The 19,619-nt window shown below is 47.6% G+C and overlaps 1 protein-coding gene across 1 annotated transcript; it reads left to right on the top strand.

Annotated features, from left to right (window-relative positions):
* Positions 1-430: 430 nt before the first annotated feature.
* LOC144677536 (cytoplasmic phosphatidylinositol transfer protein 1-like) lies at positions 431-19,279 on the top strand (the record flags this gene model as incomplete). Its single annotated transcript, XM_078537604.1, has 6 exons — positions 431-472; positions 580-651; positions 1,875-1,967; positions 13,660-13,815; positions 14,635-14,698; positions 19,196-19,279. Coding segments are annotated over exons 1-6 (511 nt in total), but the record flags the coding sequence as incomplete, so codon positions are not given.
* Positions 19,280-19,619: the final 340 nt, after the last annotated feature.

The raw sequence follows: 19,619 nt of genomic DNA, 5'->3' as shown, positions 1-19,619 counted from the left end.
GGGTGGGTGGGGATTGAGGGAGACGGGGAGAAGTTGGGTAGGTGGGGATTGAGGGAGAAGGGGAGAAGGTGGGTAGGTGGGGATCGAGGGAGACGGGGAGAAGGTGGGTGGGTGGGGATTGAGGGAGAATGGGTGGAGGTGGGTAGGTGGGGATTGAGGGAGACGGGGGAGAAGGTGGGTGGGTGGGGATTGAGGGAGACGGGGAGAAGGTGGGTAGGTGGGGATTGAGGGAGACGGAGAGAATGTGGGTAGGTGGGGATTGAGGGAGACGGGGAGAAGGTGGGTAGTTGGGGATTGAGGGAGACGGGGGAGAAGGTGGGTAGTTGGGGATTGAGGGAGACGGGGGAGAAGGTGGGTAGGTGGGGATTGAGGGAGACGGGGAGATGTTTAACTTGTTCACAGTTTAATGACCCTCTCTCTCTCTGTTCCCATGTTCAATTCCCCGAATGGATCCCACACACCAGAATACACAGTGAGTGATCCACACAGATATTAGTCGATTCAGAGTTTACAATTCCCATTCCCAGCTCCTTCTCTCCGGTCAGGAATTACAAATCATTGCATTTTGCCTCCCTGCAGTGTTCATTCCTACCGAAACTCTCCATCAGGATAGAAACAAAGTTTGAAGAGAATAATGGGTCAAACAATAATGTAAGTCAATTCGCCAACGCTAAGAGGGTTAATCCCCCCCACCTCCGATAGGGGAACAGGCTGCCCGGTGTCTGAGTGTAAATGGGGGGAGAGGTGGGTGAGAGGGTTAATTCCCCCTCGGATAGGGGAACAGGCTGCCCGGTGTCTGAGTGTAAATGGGGGGAGAGGTGGGTGAGAGGGTTAATCCCCCTCCCTCTCCGATAGGGGAACAGGCTGCCCGGTGTCTGAGTGTAAATGGGGGGAGAGGTGGGTGAGAGGGTTAATCCCCCCCTCCCTCCGATAGGGGAACAGGCTGCCCGGTGTCTGAGTGTAAATGGGGGGAGAGGTGGGTGAGAGGGTTAATCCCCCCCTCCCTCCGATAGGGGAACAGGCTGCCCGGTGTCTGAGTGTAAATGGGGGGAGAGGTGGGTGAGAGGGTTAATCCCCCTCCCTCCGATAGGGGAACAGGCTGCCCGGTGTCTGAGTGTAAATGGGGGGAGAGGTGGGTGAGAGGGTTAATCCCCCCTCTCCCTCCGATAGGGGAACAGGCTGCCCGGCGTCTGAGTGTAAATGGGGGGAGAGGTGGGTGAGAGGGTTAATCCCCCCCTCCCTCCGATAGGGGAACAGGCTGCCCGGTGTCTGAATGTAAATGGGGTGGGGGAGGTGGGTGAGAGGGTTAATCCCCCCCTCTCCCTCTGATAGGGGAACAGGCTGCCCGGTGTCTGAGTGTAAATGGGGGGAGAGGTGGGTGAGAGGGTTAATCCCCCCCTCCCTCCGATAGGGGAACAGGCTGCCCGGTGTCTGAATGTAAATGGGGGGGAGAGGTGGGTGAGAGGGTTAATCCCCCTCCCTCCGATAGGGGAACAGGCTGCCCGGTGTCTGAGTGTAAATGTGGGGAGAGGTGGGTGAGAGGGTTAATCCCCCCCTCCCTCCGATAGGGGAACAGGCTGCCCGGTGTCTGAGTGTAAATGGGGGGAGAGGTGGGTGAGAGGGTTAATCCCCCCCTCCCTCCGATAGGGGAACAGGCTGCCCGGTGTCTGAGTGTAAATGGGGGGGAGAGGTGGGTGAGAGGGTTAATCCCCCTCCCTCCGATAGGGGAACAGGCTGCCCGGTGTCTGAGTGTAAATGGGGGGAGAGGTGGGTGAGTGTATTAATTCCCCGTGTGAGGGGTGTTTAATTGGGGAGGGGTGGGTGCCGATATTTTGTTGAACTCGCTGACTCTTCTCCTCCGTTTTCAATGTTAGGTATTTAACGGAGAGCCCACTCCCCCAGAGGACGTCAGTTTTATTGATATTCTCAGCGACCCTTACCCTGAGCGCTACTACAAAGAGTCTGAGGTATGTGAACTATCTGCCCCACACCTTCAGGCTTTTATGGGGCTGGTGAAGGACTATTGGGCCCATGTAAAGCTGCTCTCTCTCTCTGTGAGCGCCATGAGTGGTAGTCACACTCCCAGGAGCCTTCATCACCGAATGCAGCAACCCTCATGGACAGCACATTGCTGGGCATTAACACTCATTGCGTACCTAACACTAAACCCTAAATATAACCCTAACCCTAACACTAATCCTAACCCTAACACTAAACCCTAAATATAACCCTTACCCTAACCCTAACCCTAACACTAATCCTAACCCTAATACTAAACCCTAAATATAACCCTAAACCTAACCCTAACCCTAACCCTAACCCTAAACTAACACTAAACCCTAAATATAACCCTAACTCTAACCCTAACTCTAACCCTAGCTCTAACCCTAACATTAAACCCTAAATACAACCCTAAACCTAACCAAACTCTAACCCTGAACCTAAACCTAACCTTAATCCCAACACTAACCCTAACGCTAACCCAAACCCTAAACCTAACCCTAACCCTACCACTAACCCTAACAATAAACCAAACCTCAACCCTAACCCTAACCTTAACCATAGCCCTAAACCTAACCCTAACCCTAACCTGAACTCTAACCCTAACCCAAATATTAAACCCAATCCTAACACTAACCATAACCCTAATCCTAACCCTAACACTAACCATAACTCTAACCCTAACCGTAACCCTAACCCTAACCAAACCTAACTCAGTCCCGAACCCTAACCCTAACCCTAACCTTAAACCAAACTCTAAACCTAGCCCTAACCGTGACCCTAACACTAACCCAACCGTAACCCTAACCCTAACCCTAACCCTAAGCTAACGCTAACCCTAGCAATAACCTAAAACCTATCCCTAAAATAACCTAAACCCTAAACCAAACCCTAACCCAAACAATAACCTTAACGCTAAACCTAATCCTAAAACTAACTCTAACCGTGATCCCTAACCCTAACACTAACACAAACCTTAAAGCAAAATGTTGCAATAACCCTAACCGTAACACTATTCCTAACCCTAATAATTACCCTAACCCTACATCTAACCCTAGCACTAACCATAACCCAAAACCTAACACTAACACTAACCCTAACTCTAACCAAAATCCTAATCCTGTTCTGAAGCCTAATGCAAACCCTAACGCTAACCTAAAGCTAACCGTAACCGTGACCCTAACCCTAACCCTAACTAACCCTAGCCGAAACACTAACCCTAACCCTAACCATAACCCTCACTCTAAACCTGAACCTAACCATTACCCTAACTCTAAACCTAACACTAACCATAACGCTAACCCTCACCCTAATCCTAACCCTAACCCTAACCCTAACCTAACTCCAACCGTAAGCCTAACCCTAAACCTAACCCTGACCCAAACACTAACCCTAACCCTCACTCTTCCTAACCCAACCCTAAAACCTAAGCCTAACCCTAATACTAACCCTAATTCTAACCTTAACCGTACCCCTCATTCTACCCCTGAACCTAACCCTAGCCCTAACCCTAAACATATTGTTAAACCGAGCCCTAACCCTAATGCCAAACCTAACCCTAACTCTAACCCCAACCCAAATGCTAACCCTAAGCAGAACTCTATCCCTAACCCTAACCATAACCCTAACCCGAACCCTAGCCCTAAGCCTAATCCTAAACCTAACACTAGCCCTAACCTTAATCCTAGCCTTAACCCTAACCTTAACTCATAGCCCGAACCCTAACTCTAATCCTAACCCTATCAATGTCCCAAAGCCTAACCCTAACACTAGACATATGCCTAACCCAAACCCTAAACCTAAACCCATACCTAACCCCAAACCTAACCCTAACCCTAACCCTAACCCCAAACCTAACCCTAACCCTAACCCTAACTCTAACTCTAACTCTAACTCTAACTCTAACTCTAACTCTATCTCTAACTCTAACTCTAACTCTAACTCTATCTCTAACTCTAACTCTAACTCTAACTCTAACCCTAAGCGTAACCCTCACTATATACCTGAACCTAACACTAACCCTAACCATAAACCCTAACCCTAACATGAACCGTAGTGCTAACCGTAATCCTCACTCCAACTCTGAACATAACCCTAACCCTAAATTTACGCGTAACCCGAATGCAAACTCTAACCTTAACCATAACACTAACCCTAAACATAAACTTAAACCATAACACTAACCCTAACCCTGACACTAATCCTAATCCTAACCCTAACCATAAATCTAAAATTAACCCGATATCATACTCTCAACCCAAACCCCTAACCCTAAACATAACCCAGAACCTAACACTAAGCTAAACCAAACCTGAAATGTAACCCTAACCCCTAACTCTAAACCTAACACTAACCCAGACCCTAAGCCTTACCCTAACCCTAAACCTAACCTTAAACTTAACTCTAACCCTTACACAAACTCTAAACCTAACCCTACACCTAAGCCTAACGCTAACCTAAAGCTAACCCTAAACGTAAACCTAACGCTAACCTAAAGCTGACCCTAAACGTCACCCTAACCCTAACCCTAACCCTAAAGCTAACCCTAACCATGACCCTAACCCTAACCCTAACTAACCCTAGCCGAAACACTAACCCTAACCCAAACCATAACCCTCACTCTAAACCTGAACCTAACCATAACCCTAACTCTAAACCTAACACTAACCATAATGCTAACCCTCACCCTAATCCTAACCCTAAACCTAACCTTAACCTAACTCCAACCATAACCCTAACCCTAAACCTAACCCTGACCCAAACACTAACCCTAACCCTCACTCTAACCCTAACCCAACCTTAAAACCTAAGCCTAACCCTAATACTAACCCTAATTCTAACCTTAACCGTACCCCTCATTCTACCCCTGAACCTAACCCTAGCCCTAACCCTAAACATATTGTTAAACCGAACCCTAACCCTAATGCCAAACCTAACCCTAACTCTAACCCCAACCCAAATGCTAACCCTAAGCAGAACTCTATCCCTAACCCTAACCGTAACCCTAACCCGAACCCTAGCTCTAAACCTAACCCTAAACCTAACACTAGCCCTAACCTTAATCCTAGCCCTAACTCTAACCTTAACTCATAGCCCGAACCCTAACCCTAATCCTAACCCTATCAATGTCCCAAAGCCTAACCCTAACACTAGACATATGCCTAACCCAAACCCTATACCTAAACCCATAGCTAACGCCAAACCTAACCTTAATCCTAACCCTAACGCTAACCCAAACCCTATTCCTAACCCCAAACCTAACCCTAATCCTAACCCCTACCCTAACACTAACCCTATCCCTAACCCTGCCCTTAACCCTAACCATAAACCTAAAACTAACACTAGACCTAAATTTAACCGTAACCATATCGCTAACCACAACCCTAACCCTAGACCTAACACTTAACCTAAACCACAACCTCAACCCTAACCCTAAACCTAATCCTAAACCTAACCTTAACCCTAACCCTAACCCTAACACTTGACCCTAACCATAACCCTAACCCTAATGCTTAAACCTAACACTAATCCTAAACCAAATCCTAAACCTAACCCTAACCCAAGCCCTAACACTTAACCCTAACCCTAAAACTAACCCTAATCCTAACCCTAATCCTAAACCTAACTCTAACCATAACACTAACAAAAACACTACCCTTAACATTAACCATAACCGTAACCATAAAACTAACCCTAACCCCAACCCAAACTCTAACCTTAACCCTAATCCTAACCCTATCCCTGACCTGAACCCTAGCCATATCACTAACATAACTTTAACCTTAACCTTAACCATAAACCTAGCCATAGCCCTAATCGTAAACATAACCATAACCTAACGCTAATCCTAGCCCTAAACTGAATCCTAACCCTAACCCCAACCCTAACCCTAACATTACCCCTAACACTAAACCTAAACCCAACCATAACCCAAACCCCGACAATAACCCAAACCCTAGCCCTAATCCTAACCCTAACCCCAACCCTAATCCTAACCCTAACCAGACCCTAAATTTAACCCTAATCCTAAACCTGATCCAAACCATCAACATTATTACTAATCCCTGACCCTAACACTAACTGTTAACACTAATACTAATCCCTGACCCTAACCCTAACCGTTAACACAAATACTAATCCCTAAACCTAACCCTAACCGTTAACACTAATACTAATCCCTAACACTAACCCAAATCATTAACACTATAACTAATCCCTCACCCTAACCCTAACCCTAACTGTTAACATTAATACTAATGCCTAACCCTAAACCCTAGCCATCAACAATAATACTAATCCCTGACCCTAACCCTAATCATTAACACTAATACTAATTCCTAAACCTAACCGTTAACATTAATACTAATACCTAACCCTAACCGTTAACAAAAATACTAATCCCTGACACTAACCCTAACACTAGCCGTTAACACTGATACTAATCCCTGACCCTAACCTGAACCTTTAACATTAATACTAATCCCTGGCCCTAACCTTAACTGTTAACACTAACACTAATCCCTAACCCTAGCCATTAACACTAACGCTAATCCCTAACCCTAACCCTAAATGTTAATACTAATACTAACCCCTAACCCTAACACTAACCATTAACACTAATACTACTCCCTAACCCTAACCATAAATATTAACACTAATACTAATCCCTGACACTGAACCTAACCGTTACTACTAATACTAATCCCTAACCCTAAACCTAAACATTAACACTGATACTAACCCCTAACCCTAACCGTTAACACTAATACTACTCCTTAACCCTAACCTTTAACACTAATGCTAATCCCTGAGCCTAACCCTAAATGTTGCCACTAATACTAACCCCTGACACTAACCCTAATACTAATCCCTGACCCTAACCTTTGGCACTACTATTAATCCCTGGCCCTAACCCTAACCGTTAACATGAATACTAATCCCGAACACTAACCCTAACCATTAGGACTAATATTAATCCCTAACCCTAACCGTTGGCACTAATATTAATCCCTGGCCCTAACCCGAACCGTTAACACTAATACTACTCCCTAACACTAACCCTAAACCTTAACGCTAATCCCTGACCCTAACCCTAAATGTTGACTCTAATATTAATCCCTAACCCTAACAGTAACCGTCAACACTAATACTAACCCTAACACTAACCGTTAACACTAATACTAATCCCTGACCCTAACTCTGTTGACACTAATATTAATCACTAACCCTAACCATTAACACTAATATTAATCCCTGACCCTAAACCTGAACCGTTGACACTAATACTAATCCCTGACGCTAAACCTGAACCATTAACACTAATACTAATCCCTGACCCTAACCCTGAACCACTAACACTAATACTAATCCCTCACCCTAACCCTGAACCATTAACACTAATACTAATCCCTGACCGTAACCCTGAACCATTAACACTAATACTAATCCCTGACCCTAACCCTGAACCATTAACACTAATACTAATCCCTGACCCTAACCCTGAACCATTAACACTAATACTAATCCCTGACGCTAACCCTGAAAGTTAACAATGATACTAATTCCTGACTCTAAAACTAACGGTTTACACTAATACTAATCCCTGACCCTAACCCTGAACTACTAACACCAATACTAATCCCTGACCCTAACCCTGAACCATTAACACTAATACTAATCCCTCACCCTAACCCTGAACCATTAACACTAATACTAATCCCTGACCCTAACCCTGAACCATTAACACTAATACTAATCCCTGACCCTAACCCTGAACCATTAACACTAATACTAATCCCTGACGCTAACCCTGAAAGTTAACACTGATACTAATTCCTGACTCTAAAACAAACCGTTTACACTAATACTAATCCCTGACACTAACCCTGAACCATTAACACCAATACTAATCCCTGACACTAACCCTGAACCATTAACACTAATACTAATCCCTGACCCTAACCCTGAACCATTAACACTAATACTAATCCCTGACTCTAACCCTGAACCATTAACACTAATACTAATCCCTGACCCTAACCCTGAATCATTAACACTAATACTAATCCCTGACCCTAACCCTGTACCATTAACACTAATACTAATCCCTGACTCTAACCCTGAATCATTAACATTAATACTAATCCCTGACCCTAACCCTGAACCATTAACACTAATACTAATCCCTGACCCTAACCCTGAACCATTAACACTAATACTAATCCCTGACCCTAACCCTGAACCATTAACACTAATACTAATCCCTGACCCTAACCCTGAACCATTAACGCTAATACTAATCCCTGACCTGAACCCTGAACCATTAACACTAATACTAATCCCTGACCCCAACCCTGAAAGTTAACACTAATACTAATCCCTGACCCTAACCCTGAACCATTAACACTAATACTAATCCCTGACACTAACACTGAACTATTAACACTAATACTAATCCCTGACCCTAACCCTGAACCATTAACACTAATACTAATCCCTGACCCTAACCCTGAACCATTTACACTAATACTAATCCCTATCCCTAACCCTGAACCATTAACACTAATACTAATCCCTGACCCTAACCCTGAACCATTAACACTAATACTAATCCCTGACCCTGAAATGTTAACACTAATACTAATCCCTAACTCTAACCCTGAACTGTTAACACTAATACTAATCCCTAACCATAACCCTGAACTGTTAACACTAATACTAATCCCTAACCCTAACCCTGAACTGTTAACACTAATACTAATCCCTGACCCTAACCCTGAACTGTTAAAACTAATACTAATCCCTGACCCTAACCCTGAACCATTAACACTAATACTAATCCCTGACCCTGAAATGTTAACACTAATACTAATCCCTAACTCTAACCCTGAACTGTTAACACTAATACTAATCCCTGACCCTAACCCTGACCATTAACACTAATACTAATCCCTGACCCTAACCCTGACCATTAACACTAATACTAATCCCTGACCCTAACCCTGACCATTAACACTAATACTAATCCCTGACCCTAACCCTGACCATTAACACTAATACTAATCCCTGACCCTAACCCTGAACCATTAACACTAATACTAATCCCTGACCCTAACCCTGAACCATTTACACTAATACTAATCCCTGACCCTAACCCTGAACCATTAACACTAATACTAATCCCTGACCCTAACCCTGAACCATTAACACTAATACTAATCCCTGACCCTGAAAAGTTAACACTAATACTAATCCCTAACTCTAACCCTGAACTGTTAACACTAATACTAATCCCTAACCCTAACCCTGAACTGTTAACACTAATACTAATCCCTAACCCTAACCCTGAACTGTTAACACTAATACTAATCCCTATCCCTAACCCTGAACCATTAACCCTAATACTAATCCCTGACCCTGAAATGTTAACACTAATACTAATCCCTAACTCTAACCCTCAACTGTTAACACTAATACTAATCCCTAACCCTAACCCTGAACTGTTAACACTAATACTAATCCCTGACCCTAACCCTGAACTGTTAACACTAATACTAATCCCTGACCCTAACCCTGAACCATTAACACTAATACTAATCCCTGACCCTAACCCTGAACCATTAACACTAATACTAATCCCTGACCCTGAAATGTTAACACTAATACTAATCCCTAACTCTAACCCTGAACTGTTAACACTAATACTAGTCCCTAACCCTAACCCTGAACTGTTAACACTAATACTAATCCCTAACCCTAACCCTGAACTGTTAACACTAATACTAATCCCTATCCTTAACCCTGAACCATTAACCCTAATACTAATCCCTGACCCTGAAATGTTAACACTAATACTAATCCCTAACTCTAACCCTCAACTGTTAACACTAATACTAATCCCTAACCCTAACCCTGAACTGTTAACACTAATACTAATCCCTGACCCTAACCCTGAACTGTTAACACGAATACTAATCCCTGACCCTAACCCTGAACCATTAACACTAATACTAATCCCTGACCCTAACCCTGAACCATTAACACTAATACTAATCCCTGACCCCAACCCTGAAAGTTAACACTAATACTAATCCCTGACCCTAACCCTGAACCATTAACACTAATACTAATCCCTGACAATAACACTGAACTGTTAACACTAATACTAATCCCTGACCCTAACCCTGAACCATTAACACTAATACTAATCCCTGACCCTAACCCTGAACCGTTAACACTAATACTAATCCCTGACCCTAACCCTGAACCATTTACACTAATACTAATCCCTGACCCTAACCCTGAACCATTAACACTAATACTAATCCCTGACCCTAACCCTGAACCATTAACACTAATACTAATCCCTGACCCTAACCCTGAACCATTAACACTAATACTAATCCCTGACCCTAACCCTGACCATTAACACTAATACTAATCCCTGACCCTAACCCTGACCATTAACACTAATACTAATCCCTGACCCTAACCCTGACCATTAACACTAATACTAATCCCTGACCCTAACCCTGAACCTTTAACACTAATACTAATCCCTGACCCTAACGCTGAACCATTAACACTAATACTAATCCCTGACCCTAACCCTGAACCATTAACACTAATACTAATCCCTGATCCTAACCCTGAACCATTAACACTAATACTAATCCCTGACCCTAACCCTGAACCATTAACACTAATACTAATACCTGACCCTGAAATGTTAACACTAATACTAATCCCTAACTCTAACCCTGAACTGTTAACACTAATACTAATCCCTAACCCTAACCCTGAACTGTTAACACTAATACTAATCCCTAACGCTAACCCTGAACTGTTAACACTAATACTAATCCCTATCCCTAACCCTGAACCATTAACCCTAATACTAATCTCTGACCCTGAAATGTTAACACTAATACTAATCCCTAACTCTAACCCTGAACTGTTAACACTAATACTAATCCCTAACCCTAACCCTGAACTGTTAACACTAATACTAATCCCTGACCCTAACCCTGAACTGTTAACACTAATACTCATCCCTGACCCTAACCCTGAACCATTAACACTAATACTAATCCCTGACCCTAACCCTGAACCATTAACACTAATACTAATCCCTGACCCTGAAATGTTAACACTAATACTAATCCCTAACTCTAACCCTGAACTGTTAACACTAATACTAATCCCTGACCCTAACCCTGACCATTAACACTAATACTAATCCCTGACCCTAACCCTGACCATTAACACTAATACTAATCCCTGACCCTAACCCTGACCATTAACACTAATACTAATCCCTGACCCTAACCCTGAACCATTAACACTAATACTAATCCCTGACCCTAACGCTGAACCATTAACACTAATACTAATCCCTGACCCTAACACTGAACCATTAACACTAATACTAATCCCTGACCCTAACCCTGAACCATTAACACTAAAACTAATCCCTGACCCCGAAATGTTAACACTAATACTAATCCCTAACTCTAACCCTGAACTGTTAACACTAATACTAATCCCTAACCCTAACCCTGAACTGTTAACACTAATACTAATCCCTAACCCTAACCCTGAACTGTTAACACTAATACTAATCCCTATCCCTAACCCTGAACCATTAACCCTAATACTAATCCCTGACCCTGAAATGTTAACACTAATACTAATCCCTAACTCTAACCCTGAACTGTTTACACTAATACTAATCCCTAACCCTAACCCTGAACTGTTAACACTAATACTAATCCCTGACCGTAACCCTGAACTGTTAACACTAATACTAATCCCTGACCCTAACCCTGAACCATTAACACTAATACTAATCCCTGACCCTAACCCTGAACCATTAACACTAATACTAACCCCTGACCCTGAAATGTTAACACTAATACTAATCCCTAACTCTAACCCTGAACTGTTAACACTAATACTAATCCCTAACCCTAACCCTGAACTGTTAACACTAATACTAATCCCTAACCCTAACCCTGAACTGTTAACACTAATACTAATCCCTATCCCTAACCCTGAACCATTAACCCTAATACTAATCCCTGACCCTGAAATGTTAACACTAATACTAATCCCTAACTCTAACCCTCAACTGTTAACACTAATACTAATCCCTAACCCTAACCCTGAACTGTTAACACTAATACTAATCCCTGACCCTAACCCTGAACTGTTAACACTAATACTCATCCCTGACCCTAACTGTGAACCATTAACACTAATACTAATCCCTGACCCTAACCCTGAACCATTAACACTAATACTAGTCCCTGACCCTAACCCTGAACCATTAACACTAATACTAATCCCTGACCCCAATCCTGAAAGTTAACACTAATACTAATCCCTGACCCTAACCCTGAACCATTAACACTAATACTAATCCCTGACACTAACACTGAACTGTTAACACTAATACTAATCCCTGACCCTAACCCTGAACCGTTAACACTAATACTAATCCCTGACCCTAACCCTGAACCCTTAACACTAATACTAATCCCTGCCCCTAACCCTGAACCATTAACACTAATACTAATCCCTGACCCTAACCCTGAACCATTAACACTAATACTAATCCCTAACCCTAACCCTGAACCATTAACACTAATACTAATCCCCGACCCTAACCCTGAACCATTAACACTAATACTAATCCCCGACCCTAACCCTGAACCTTTAACACTAATACTAATGCCTCACTCTAACCCTGAACTGTTAACACTAATACTAATCCCTGACCCTAACCCTGAACTGTTAACACTAATACTAATCCCTGACCCTAACCCTAACCATTAACACTAATACTAATCCCTATCCCTAACTGTGAACTGTATCCTAACACTTAACACTAACCGTGACCCTAACCCGAAGCCCTGACCCTTAAAACTAACCCTGAACCTCAACCCTGAACCTAACCCCTGACCCAACATGTTGACCCTAGTCTCTAACCGTAACCCGAACGCTAATTCCTAACCTGATCCCCAAACCTCATTCCCAAATGGTACAAAACCTTAAACCTTTCCCTTTGCCGCCCCCAAAACCCGACCTCCCCACCACCAACGAGGCACTGGACCACCAGGGAATGGACAGACATTCTCCTGACCAGGTCTCGGACCCCTCTACCAGGTCCTGCTCCCCTCCGCGCTCCATCTACTCTACTCCGAGGGGAACAGCAGCCCCACCAGCTTCTCCAACCTAAGCCTGTGGATAAAACCCCCTTAGACACCGGGCAGCCTGTTCCCCTATCGGAGGGAGGGGGGATTAACCCTCTCACCCACCTCTCCCCCCATTTACACTCAGACACCGGGCAGCCTGTTCCCCTATCGGAGGGGGGGGATTAACCCTCTCACCCACCTCTCCCCCCATTTACACTCAGACACCGGGCAGCCTCTTCCCCTATCGGAGGGAGGGGGGATTAACCCTCTCACCCACCTCTCCCCCCATTTACACTCAGACACCGGGCAGCCTGTTCCCCTATCGGAGGGAGGGGGGATTAACCCTCTCACCCACCTCTCCCCCCATTTACACTCAGACACCGGGGCAGCCTGTTCCCCAGTTGTACTGAGGGACCTGTCAGTGGTTGGTTACAACATGTGAACCCTTGCCTTCCCCACGCAGGACCCCAGACGGTTCCAGTCAGTGAGGACGGGACGCGGACCCCTGACCGAGGGCTGGAGACAGACCACAGTGCCCATAATGTGCTCCTACAAACGGGTGGCGGTGAGGTTCGAGGTGTATGGGCTGCAGAGCAGAGTGGAGCAACTGGTGCATAAGGTGAGAGGGAAGTTAGGAGAGAGAGAGGGAGAGGGGAACAGACTGCACCTCCTCTCTCTCTCTCTCGACTTGAGACTTGGGGAAGAGAGGGAGAGCCGACCGGGGTATTTAGTGTTAGGGAAGGTGTTTCGATCGGGTCGAGACAGAGAGAGAGAGAGAGAGAGAGGGGATGTTTCCAATTAGCAGGTGAGGGCAGAACGCAGCAGGACACCGACACGAGCTGAGCAAATCCACTCTGGGGTTAGTGGTGGGGTTGAGGGGAAATCCCTTCCCCCAGAGAGTGGGCAGAATGTGGAACTCAATCCCAACAAGGGAGGGGCTCGAGAGAGAGAGATAGCAGAGGTCCCAGATCTAACCCCGTGCTGCCCCTGTCCTGGGAGTGTTTGATGGGGACAGTGTAGAGGGAGCTTTACTCTGTATCTAACCCCGTGCTGTACCTGTCCTGGGAGTGTTTGATGGGGACAGTGTAGAGGGAGCTTTACTCTGTATCTAACCCCGTGCTGTACCTGTCCTGGGAGTGTTTGATGGGGACAGTGTAGAGGGAGCTTTACTCTGTATCTAACCCTGTGCTGTACCTGTCCTGGGAGTGTTTGATGGGGACAGTGTAGAGGGAGCTTTACTCTGTATCTAACCCCGTGCTGTACCTGTCCTGGGAGTGTTTGATGGGGACAGTGTAGAGGGAGCTTTACTCTGTATCTAACCCCGTGCTGTACCTGTCCTGGGAGTGTTTGATGGGGACAGTGTAGAGGGAGCTTTACTCTGTGTCTAACCGATTTGATGATCTGATTTTGAATGATGTGCCTATTCTATTTTTGTTAGAATATCCGGGATGTGTTGCTCGTTAGCCATCGCCAGGCCTTTGCCTGGATTGATGAGTGGATTGGTAAGGAAACATTATGCATTATGTCTGAACTGATGGGGAACTTCCAGGTGGTGGTGTTCCCATGTGTCTGCTGCCCTTGTCCTTCTAGATGGTAGTGGTTGTGGGTTTGGAAGGTGCTGTCGAAGGAGCCTTGGTGAATTCCTGCAGTGCATCTTGTAGATGGTACACACACTGCTGCTACTGTGCGTCGGTGGTGGAGGGAGTGAATGTTTGTGGATGGGGTGCCGATCGAGCGGGGGCTGCTTTGTCCTGGACGGTGTTGAGCTTCTTGAGTGTTGTGGGAGCTGTACTCATCCAGGCAAGTGGGGAGTATCCCATCACACTCCTGACTTGTGCCTTGTAGATGGTGGACAGGCTTTGGGGGAGTCAGGAGGTGAGTGACTCTCCGCAGGATTCCCAGCCTCTGATCTGCTCTTGTAGCCACAGTATTTATATGGCTGGTCCCAGTTCAGTTTCTGGTCAATGGTAACCCCCAGGATGTTGATAGTGGGGGATTCAGTGAGGGTAATGACATTGAACGTCAAGGGGGCGATGGTTGGAATCTCTCTTGTTGGAGATGGTCATTGCCTGGCACTTGTGTGGAGCGAATATTACATCCTGTCTCACCCCAGTGAGGGGTCAGTCCCCATGAGGAGAGCCACCCATTCCTGGATCAAGGGGACAGTCCCCACGGGGAGACCAGTCCCCATTGTCCCAGCAAGGGTTCAGAAAAGTCGGAGTTGGTGAGGGAACGCATGTGAGAAAGAGAGGGAGATGTAGTGTGGGTGGTGGAGAGAGGGAGAGGTAGTGCGGGTGGTGGAGAGAGGGTGATGTAGTGCGGGTGGTGGAGAGAGGGAGATGTAGTGTGGGTGGTGGAGAGAGGGAGATGTAGTGTGGGTGGTGGAGAGAGGGAGAGGTAGTGCGGGTGGTGGAGAGAGGGTGATGTAGTGCGGGTGGTGGAGAGAGGGAGATGTAGTGTGGGTGGTGGAGAGAGGGAGATGTAGTGTGGGTGGTGGAGAGAGGGTGATGTAGTGTGGGTGGTGGAGAGAGGGAGATGTAGTGTGGGTGGTGGAGAGGGGGTGATGTAGTGTGGGTGGTGGAGAGAGGGAGATGTAGTGTGGGTGGTGGAGAGAGGGAGATGTAGTGTGGGTGGTGGAGAGAGGGAGATGTAGTGTGGGTGGTGGAGAGAGGGAGATGTAGTGTGGGTGGTGGAGAGAGGGAGATGTAGTGTGGGTGGTGGAGAGAGGGAGATGTAGTGTGGGTGGTGGAGAGAGGGAGATGTAGTGTGGGTGGTGGAGAGAGGGAGATGTAGTGTGGGTGGTGGAGAGAGGGAGATGTAATGTGAGTGGTGGAGAGAGGGTGATGTAGTGTGGGTGGTGGAGAGAGGGTGATGTAGTGTGGGTGGTGGAGAGAGGGAGATGTAGTGTGGGTGGTGGAGAGAGGGAGATGTAGTGTGGGTGGTGGAGAGAGGGTGATGTAGTGTGGGTGGTGGAGAGAGGGAGATGTAGTGTGGGTGGTGGAGAGAGGGAGATGTAGTGTGGGTGGTGGAGAGAGGGAGATGTAGTGTGGGTGGTGGAGAGAGGGAGATGTAGTGTGGGTGGTGGAGAGAGGGTGATGTAGTGTGGGTGGTGGAGAGAGGGAGATGTAGTGTGGGTGGTGGAGAGAGGGAGATGTAGTGTGGGTGGTGGCGAGAGGGAGATGTAGTGTGGGTGGTGGAGAGAGGGAGATGTAGTGTGGGTGGTGGAGAGAGGGAGATGTAGTGTGGGTGGTGGAGAGAGGGAGATGTAGTGTGGGTGGTGGAGAGAGGGAGATGTAGTGTGGGTGGTGGAGAGAGGGAGATGTAGTGTGGGTGGTGGAGAGAGGGAGATGTAGTGTGGGTGGTGGAGAGAGGGAGATGTAGTGTGGGTGGTGGAGAGAGGGAGATGTAGTGTGGGTGGTGGAGAGAGGGAGATGTAGTGTGGGTGGTGGAGAGAGGGAGATGTAGTGTGGGTGGTGGAGAGAGGGAGATGTAGTGTGGGTGGTGGAGAGAGGGAGATGTAGTGTGGGTGGTGGAGAGAGGGAGATGTAGTGTGGGTGTTGAGGAGTTAACAGTTCCTCGGGCTACAGGGACAGGATCAACCTGTTTTTCATGTTGGAACCTGCACAGGGTGAAATAAACAACACAGAAAGATAAAAATATGTCAAGAGTGATCAAACACCTCAAAACATTCTCCATAGCAACAGAGTCACATCTGATTGACCAAGATGTGGCTTCAAGGTCAGTCCACCCCCCGGTGCCAGTACTGAGGGAGTGCTGCACTGTCAGAGGGTCAGTACTGAGGGAGTGCTGCACTGTCGGAGGGTCAGTACTGAGGGAGTGCTGCACTGTCAGAGGGTCAGTACTGAGGGAGTGCTGCACTGTCTGAGGGTCAGTACTGAGGGAGTGCTGCACTGTCTGAGGGTCAGTACTGAGGGAGTGCCGCACTGTCGGAGGGTCAGTACTGAGGGAGTGCCGCACTGTCAGAGGGTCAGTACTGAGGGAGTGCCGCACTGTCGGAGGGTCAGTACTGAGGGAGTGCTGCACTGTCGGAGGGTCAGTACTGAGGGAGTGCTGCACTGTCGGAGTGTCAGTACTGAGGGAGTGCCGCACTGTCGGAGGGTCGGTACTGAGGGAGTGCCGCACTGTCGGAGGGTCAGTACTGAGGGAGTGCCGCACTGTCAGAGGGTCAGTACTGAGGGAGTGCCGCACTGTCGGAGTGTCAGTACTGAGGGAGTGCCGCACTGTCGGAGGGTCAGTACTGAGGGAGTGCCGCACTGTCGGAGGGTCAGTACTGAGGGAGTGCTGCACTGTCGGAGGGTCAGTACTGAGGGAGTGCTGCACTGTCGGAGGGTCAGTACTGAGGGAGTGCCGCACTGTCGGAGGGTCAGTACTGAGGGAGTGCCGCACTGTTGGAGGGTCGGTACTGAGGGAGTGCTGCACTGTCAGAGGGTCGGTACTGAGGGAGTGCTGCACTGTCAGAGGGTCAGTACTGAGGGAGTGCCGCACTGTCGGAGGGTCAGTACTGAGGGAGCGCCGCACTGTCAGAGGGTCAGTACTGAGGGAGTGCCGCACTGTCAGAGGGTCAGTACTGAGGGAGTGCTGCACTGTCGGAGGGTCAGTACTGAGGGAGTGCCGCACTGTCAGAGGGTCAGTACTGAGGGAGTGCCGCACTGTCGGAGGGTCAGTGCTGAGGGAGTGCCGCACTGTCAGAGGGTCAGTACTGAGGGAGTGCCGCACTGTCGGAGGGTCAGTACTGAGGGAGTGCCGCACTGTCAGAGGGTCAGTACTGAGGGAGTGCCGCACTGTCGGAGGGTCAGTACTGAGGGAGTGCCGCACTGTCAGAGGGTCAGTACTGAGGGAGTGCCGCACTGTCGGAGGGTCAGTGCTGAGGGAGTGCCGCACTGTCGGAGGGTCAGTACTGAGGGAGCGCTGCACTGTCGGAGGGTCAGTACTGAGGGAGTGCCGCACTGTCGGAGGGTCAGTACTGAGGGAGTGCTGCACTGTCGGAGGGTCAGTACTGAGGGAGTGCTGCACTGTCGGAGGGAGATGTATATACTCTAGAATTTGAGTTCCGTCATTATTTTTTCCATTCATTCACTAGGGTGTGGGCGTCGCTGGCCGGGCCCAGCATTTATTGCCCGTCCCTAATTACCCCTTGAGATGGTTGTGGTGAAACCACCTTCCTGAACCCGCTGCAGTCCGTGTGGTGTAGGTACACCCACGGCGCTGTTAGGGAGGGAGTTCCAGGATTTTGTCTCTCACCCTCCTGTTCAAATCCCTCCCTCACCCCCTCCCTCCCTATCTCTGTCACCTCCTCCAGCCCCAATTCTCATCCTCCTGTTCAAATCCCTCCCTCACCTCCCTCCCTCCCTATCTCTGTAACCTCCTCCAGCCCCTACAATTCTCATCCTCCTGTTCAAATCCCTCCCTCACCCCCTCCCTCCCTATCTCTGTAACCTCCTCCAGCCTCTACAATCCTCATCCTCCTGTTCAAATCCCTCCCTCACCCCCTCCCTCCCTATCTCTGTAACCTCCTACAACCCTCCGAGATCTCTGCGCTCCTCCGATTCCGGGATCTCGAGCATCCCCCGATTCCCATCGCTCCGCCATTGGCGGCCGGGTCTCTGTCTCTGTCTGTCTCTCTCTCTCTCTCTCTCTCTGTCTCTCTCTGTCTCTCTCTCTCTCTCTCTCTCTCTGTCTCTCTCTGTCTCTCTCTCTCTCTCTCTGTCTCTCTCTCTTTCTCTCTCTCTCTGTCTCTGTCCCTCTCTCTCTGTCTCTCCCTCTCTCTCTCTCTGTCTCTGTCTCTCTCTCTCTCTGTCTCTCTCTCTCTCTGTCTCTCTCTCTCTCTCTCTATCTCTCTCTGTCACTCTTCCCCTCTCTCTCCCTGTTTAAGAAGGTTCTTAAAACCTCTCTGTTTGATGAGAAGGGTATCGGGGGTGTTTTACTAGGTTAAAGGAGAAATGGAATTGGAGTGATTGATCTTCCTCTCCATATTGCAGACATGTCAGTGGAAACTGTACGCGAGTACGAGAGGGAGTTACAGCAACAGACAAACCAGAAAATCTCTACCGCAGGATTATCAGGTGAGATTATCCCTACCAACCCCGTCCTGTACCTGTCCTGGGAGTGTTTGATGGGGACAGTGTAGAGGGAGCTTTACTCTGTATCTAACCCCGTGCTGTACCTGTCCTGGGAGTGTCTGATGGGGACAGTGTAGAGGGAGCTTTACTCTGTATCTAACCCCGTGCTGTACCTGTCCTGGGAGTGTTTGATGGGGACAGTGTAGAGGGAGCTTTACTCTGTATCTAACCCCGTGCTGTACCTGTCCTGGGAGTGTTTGATGGGGACAGTGTAGAGAGAGCTTTACTCTGTATCTAACCCCGCGCTGTACCTGTCCTGGGAGTGTTTGATGGGGACAGTGTA

Source organism: Cetorhinus maximus, unplaced genomic scaffold (assembly GCF_964194155.1).
Source record: "Cetorhinus maximus unplaced genomic scaffold, sCetMax3.hap1.1 HAP1_SCAFFOLD_2640, whole genome shotgun sequence".
NCBI lineage: Eukaryota > Metazoa > Chordata > Chondrichthyes > Lamniformes > Cetorhinidae > Cetorhinus > Cetorhinus maximus.
This window is presented reverse-complemented; position numbering and strand designations above follow the sequence as displayed.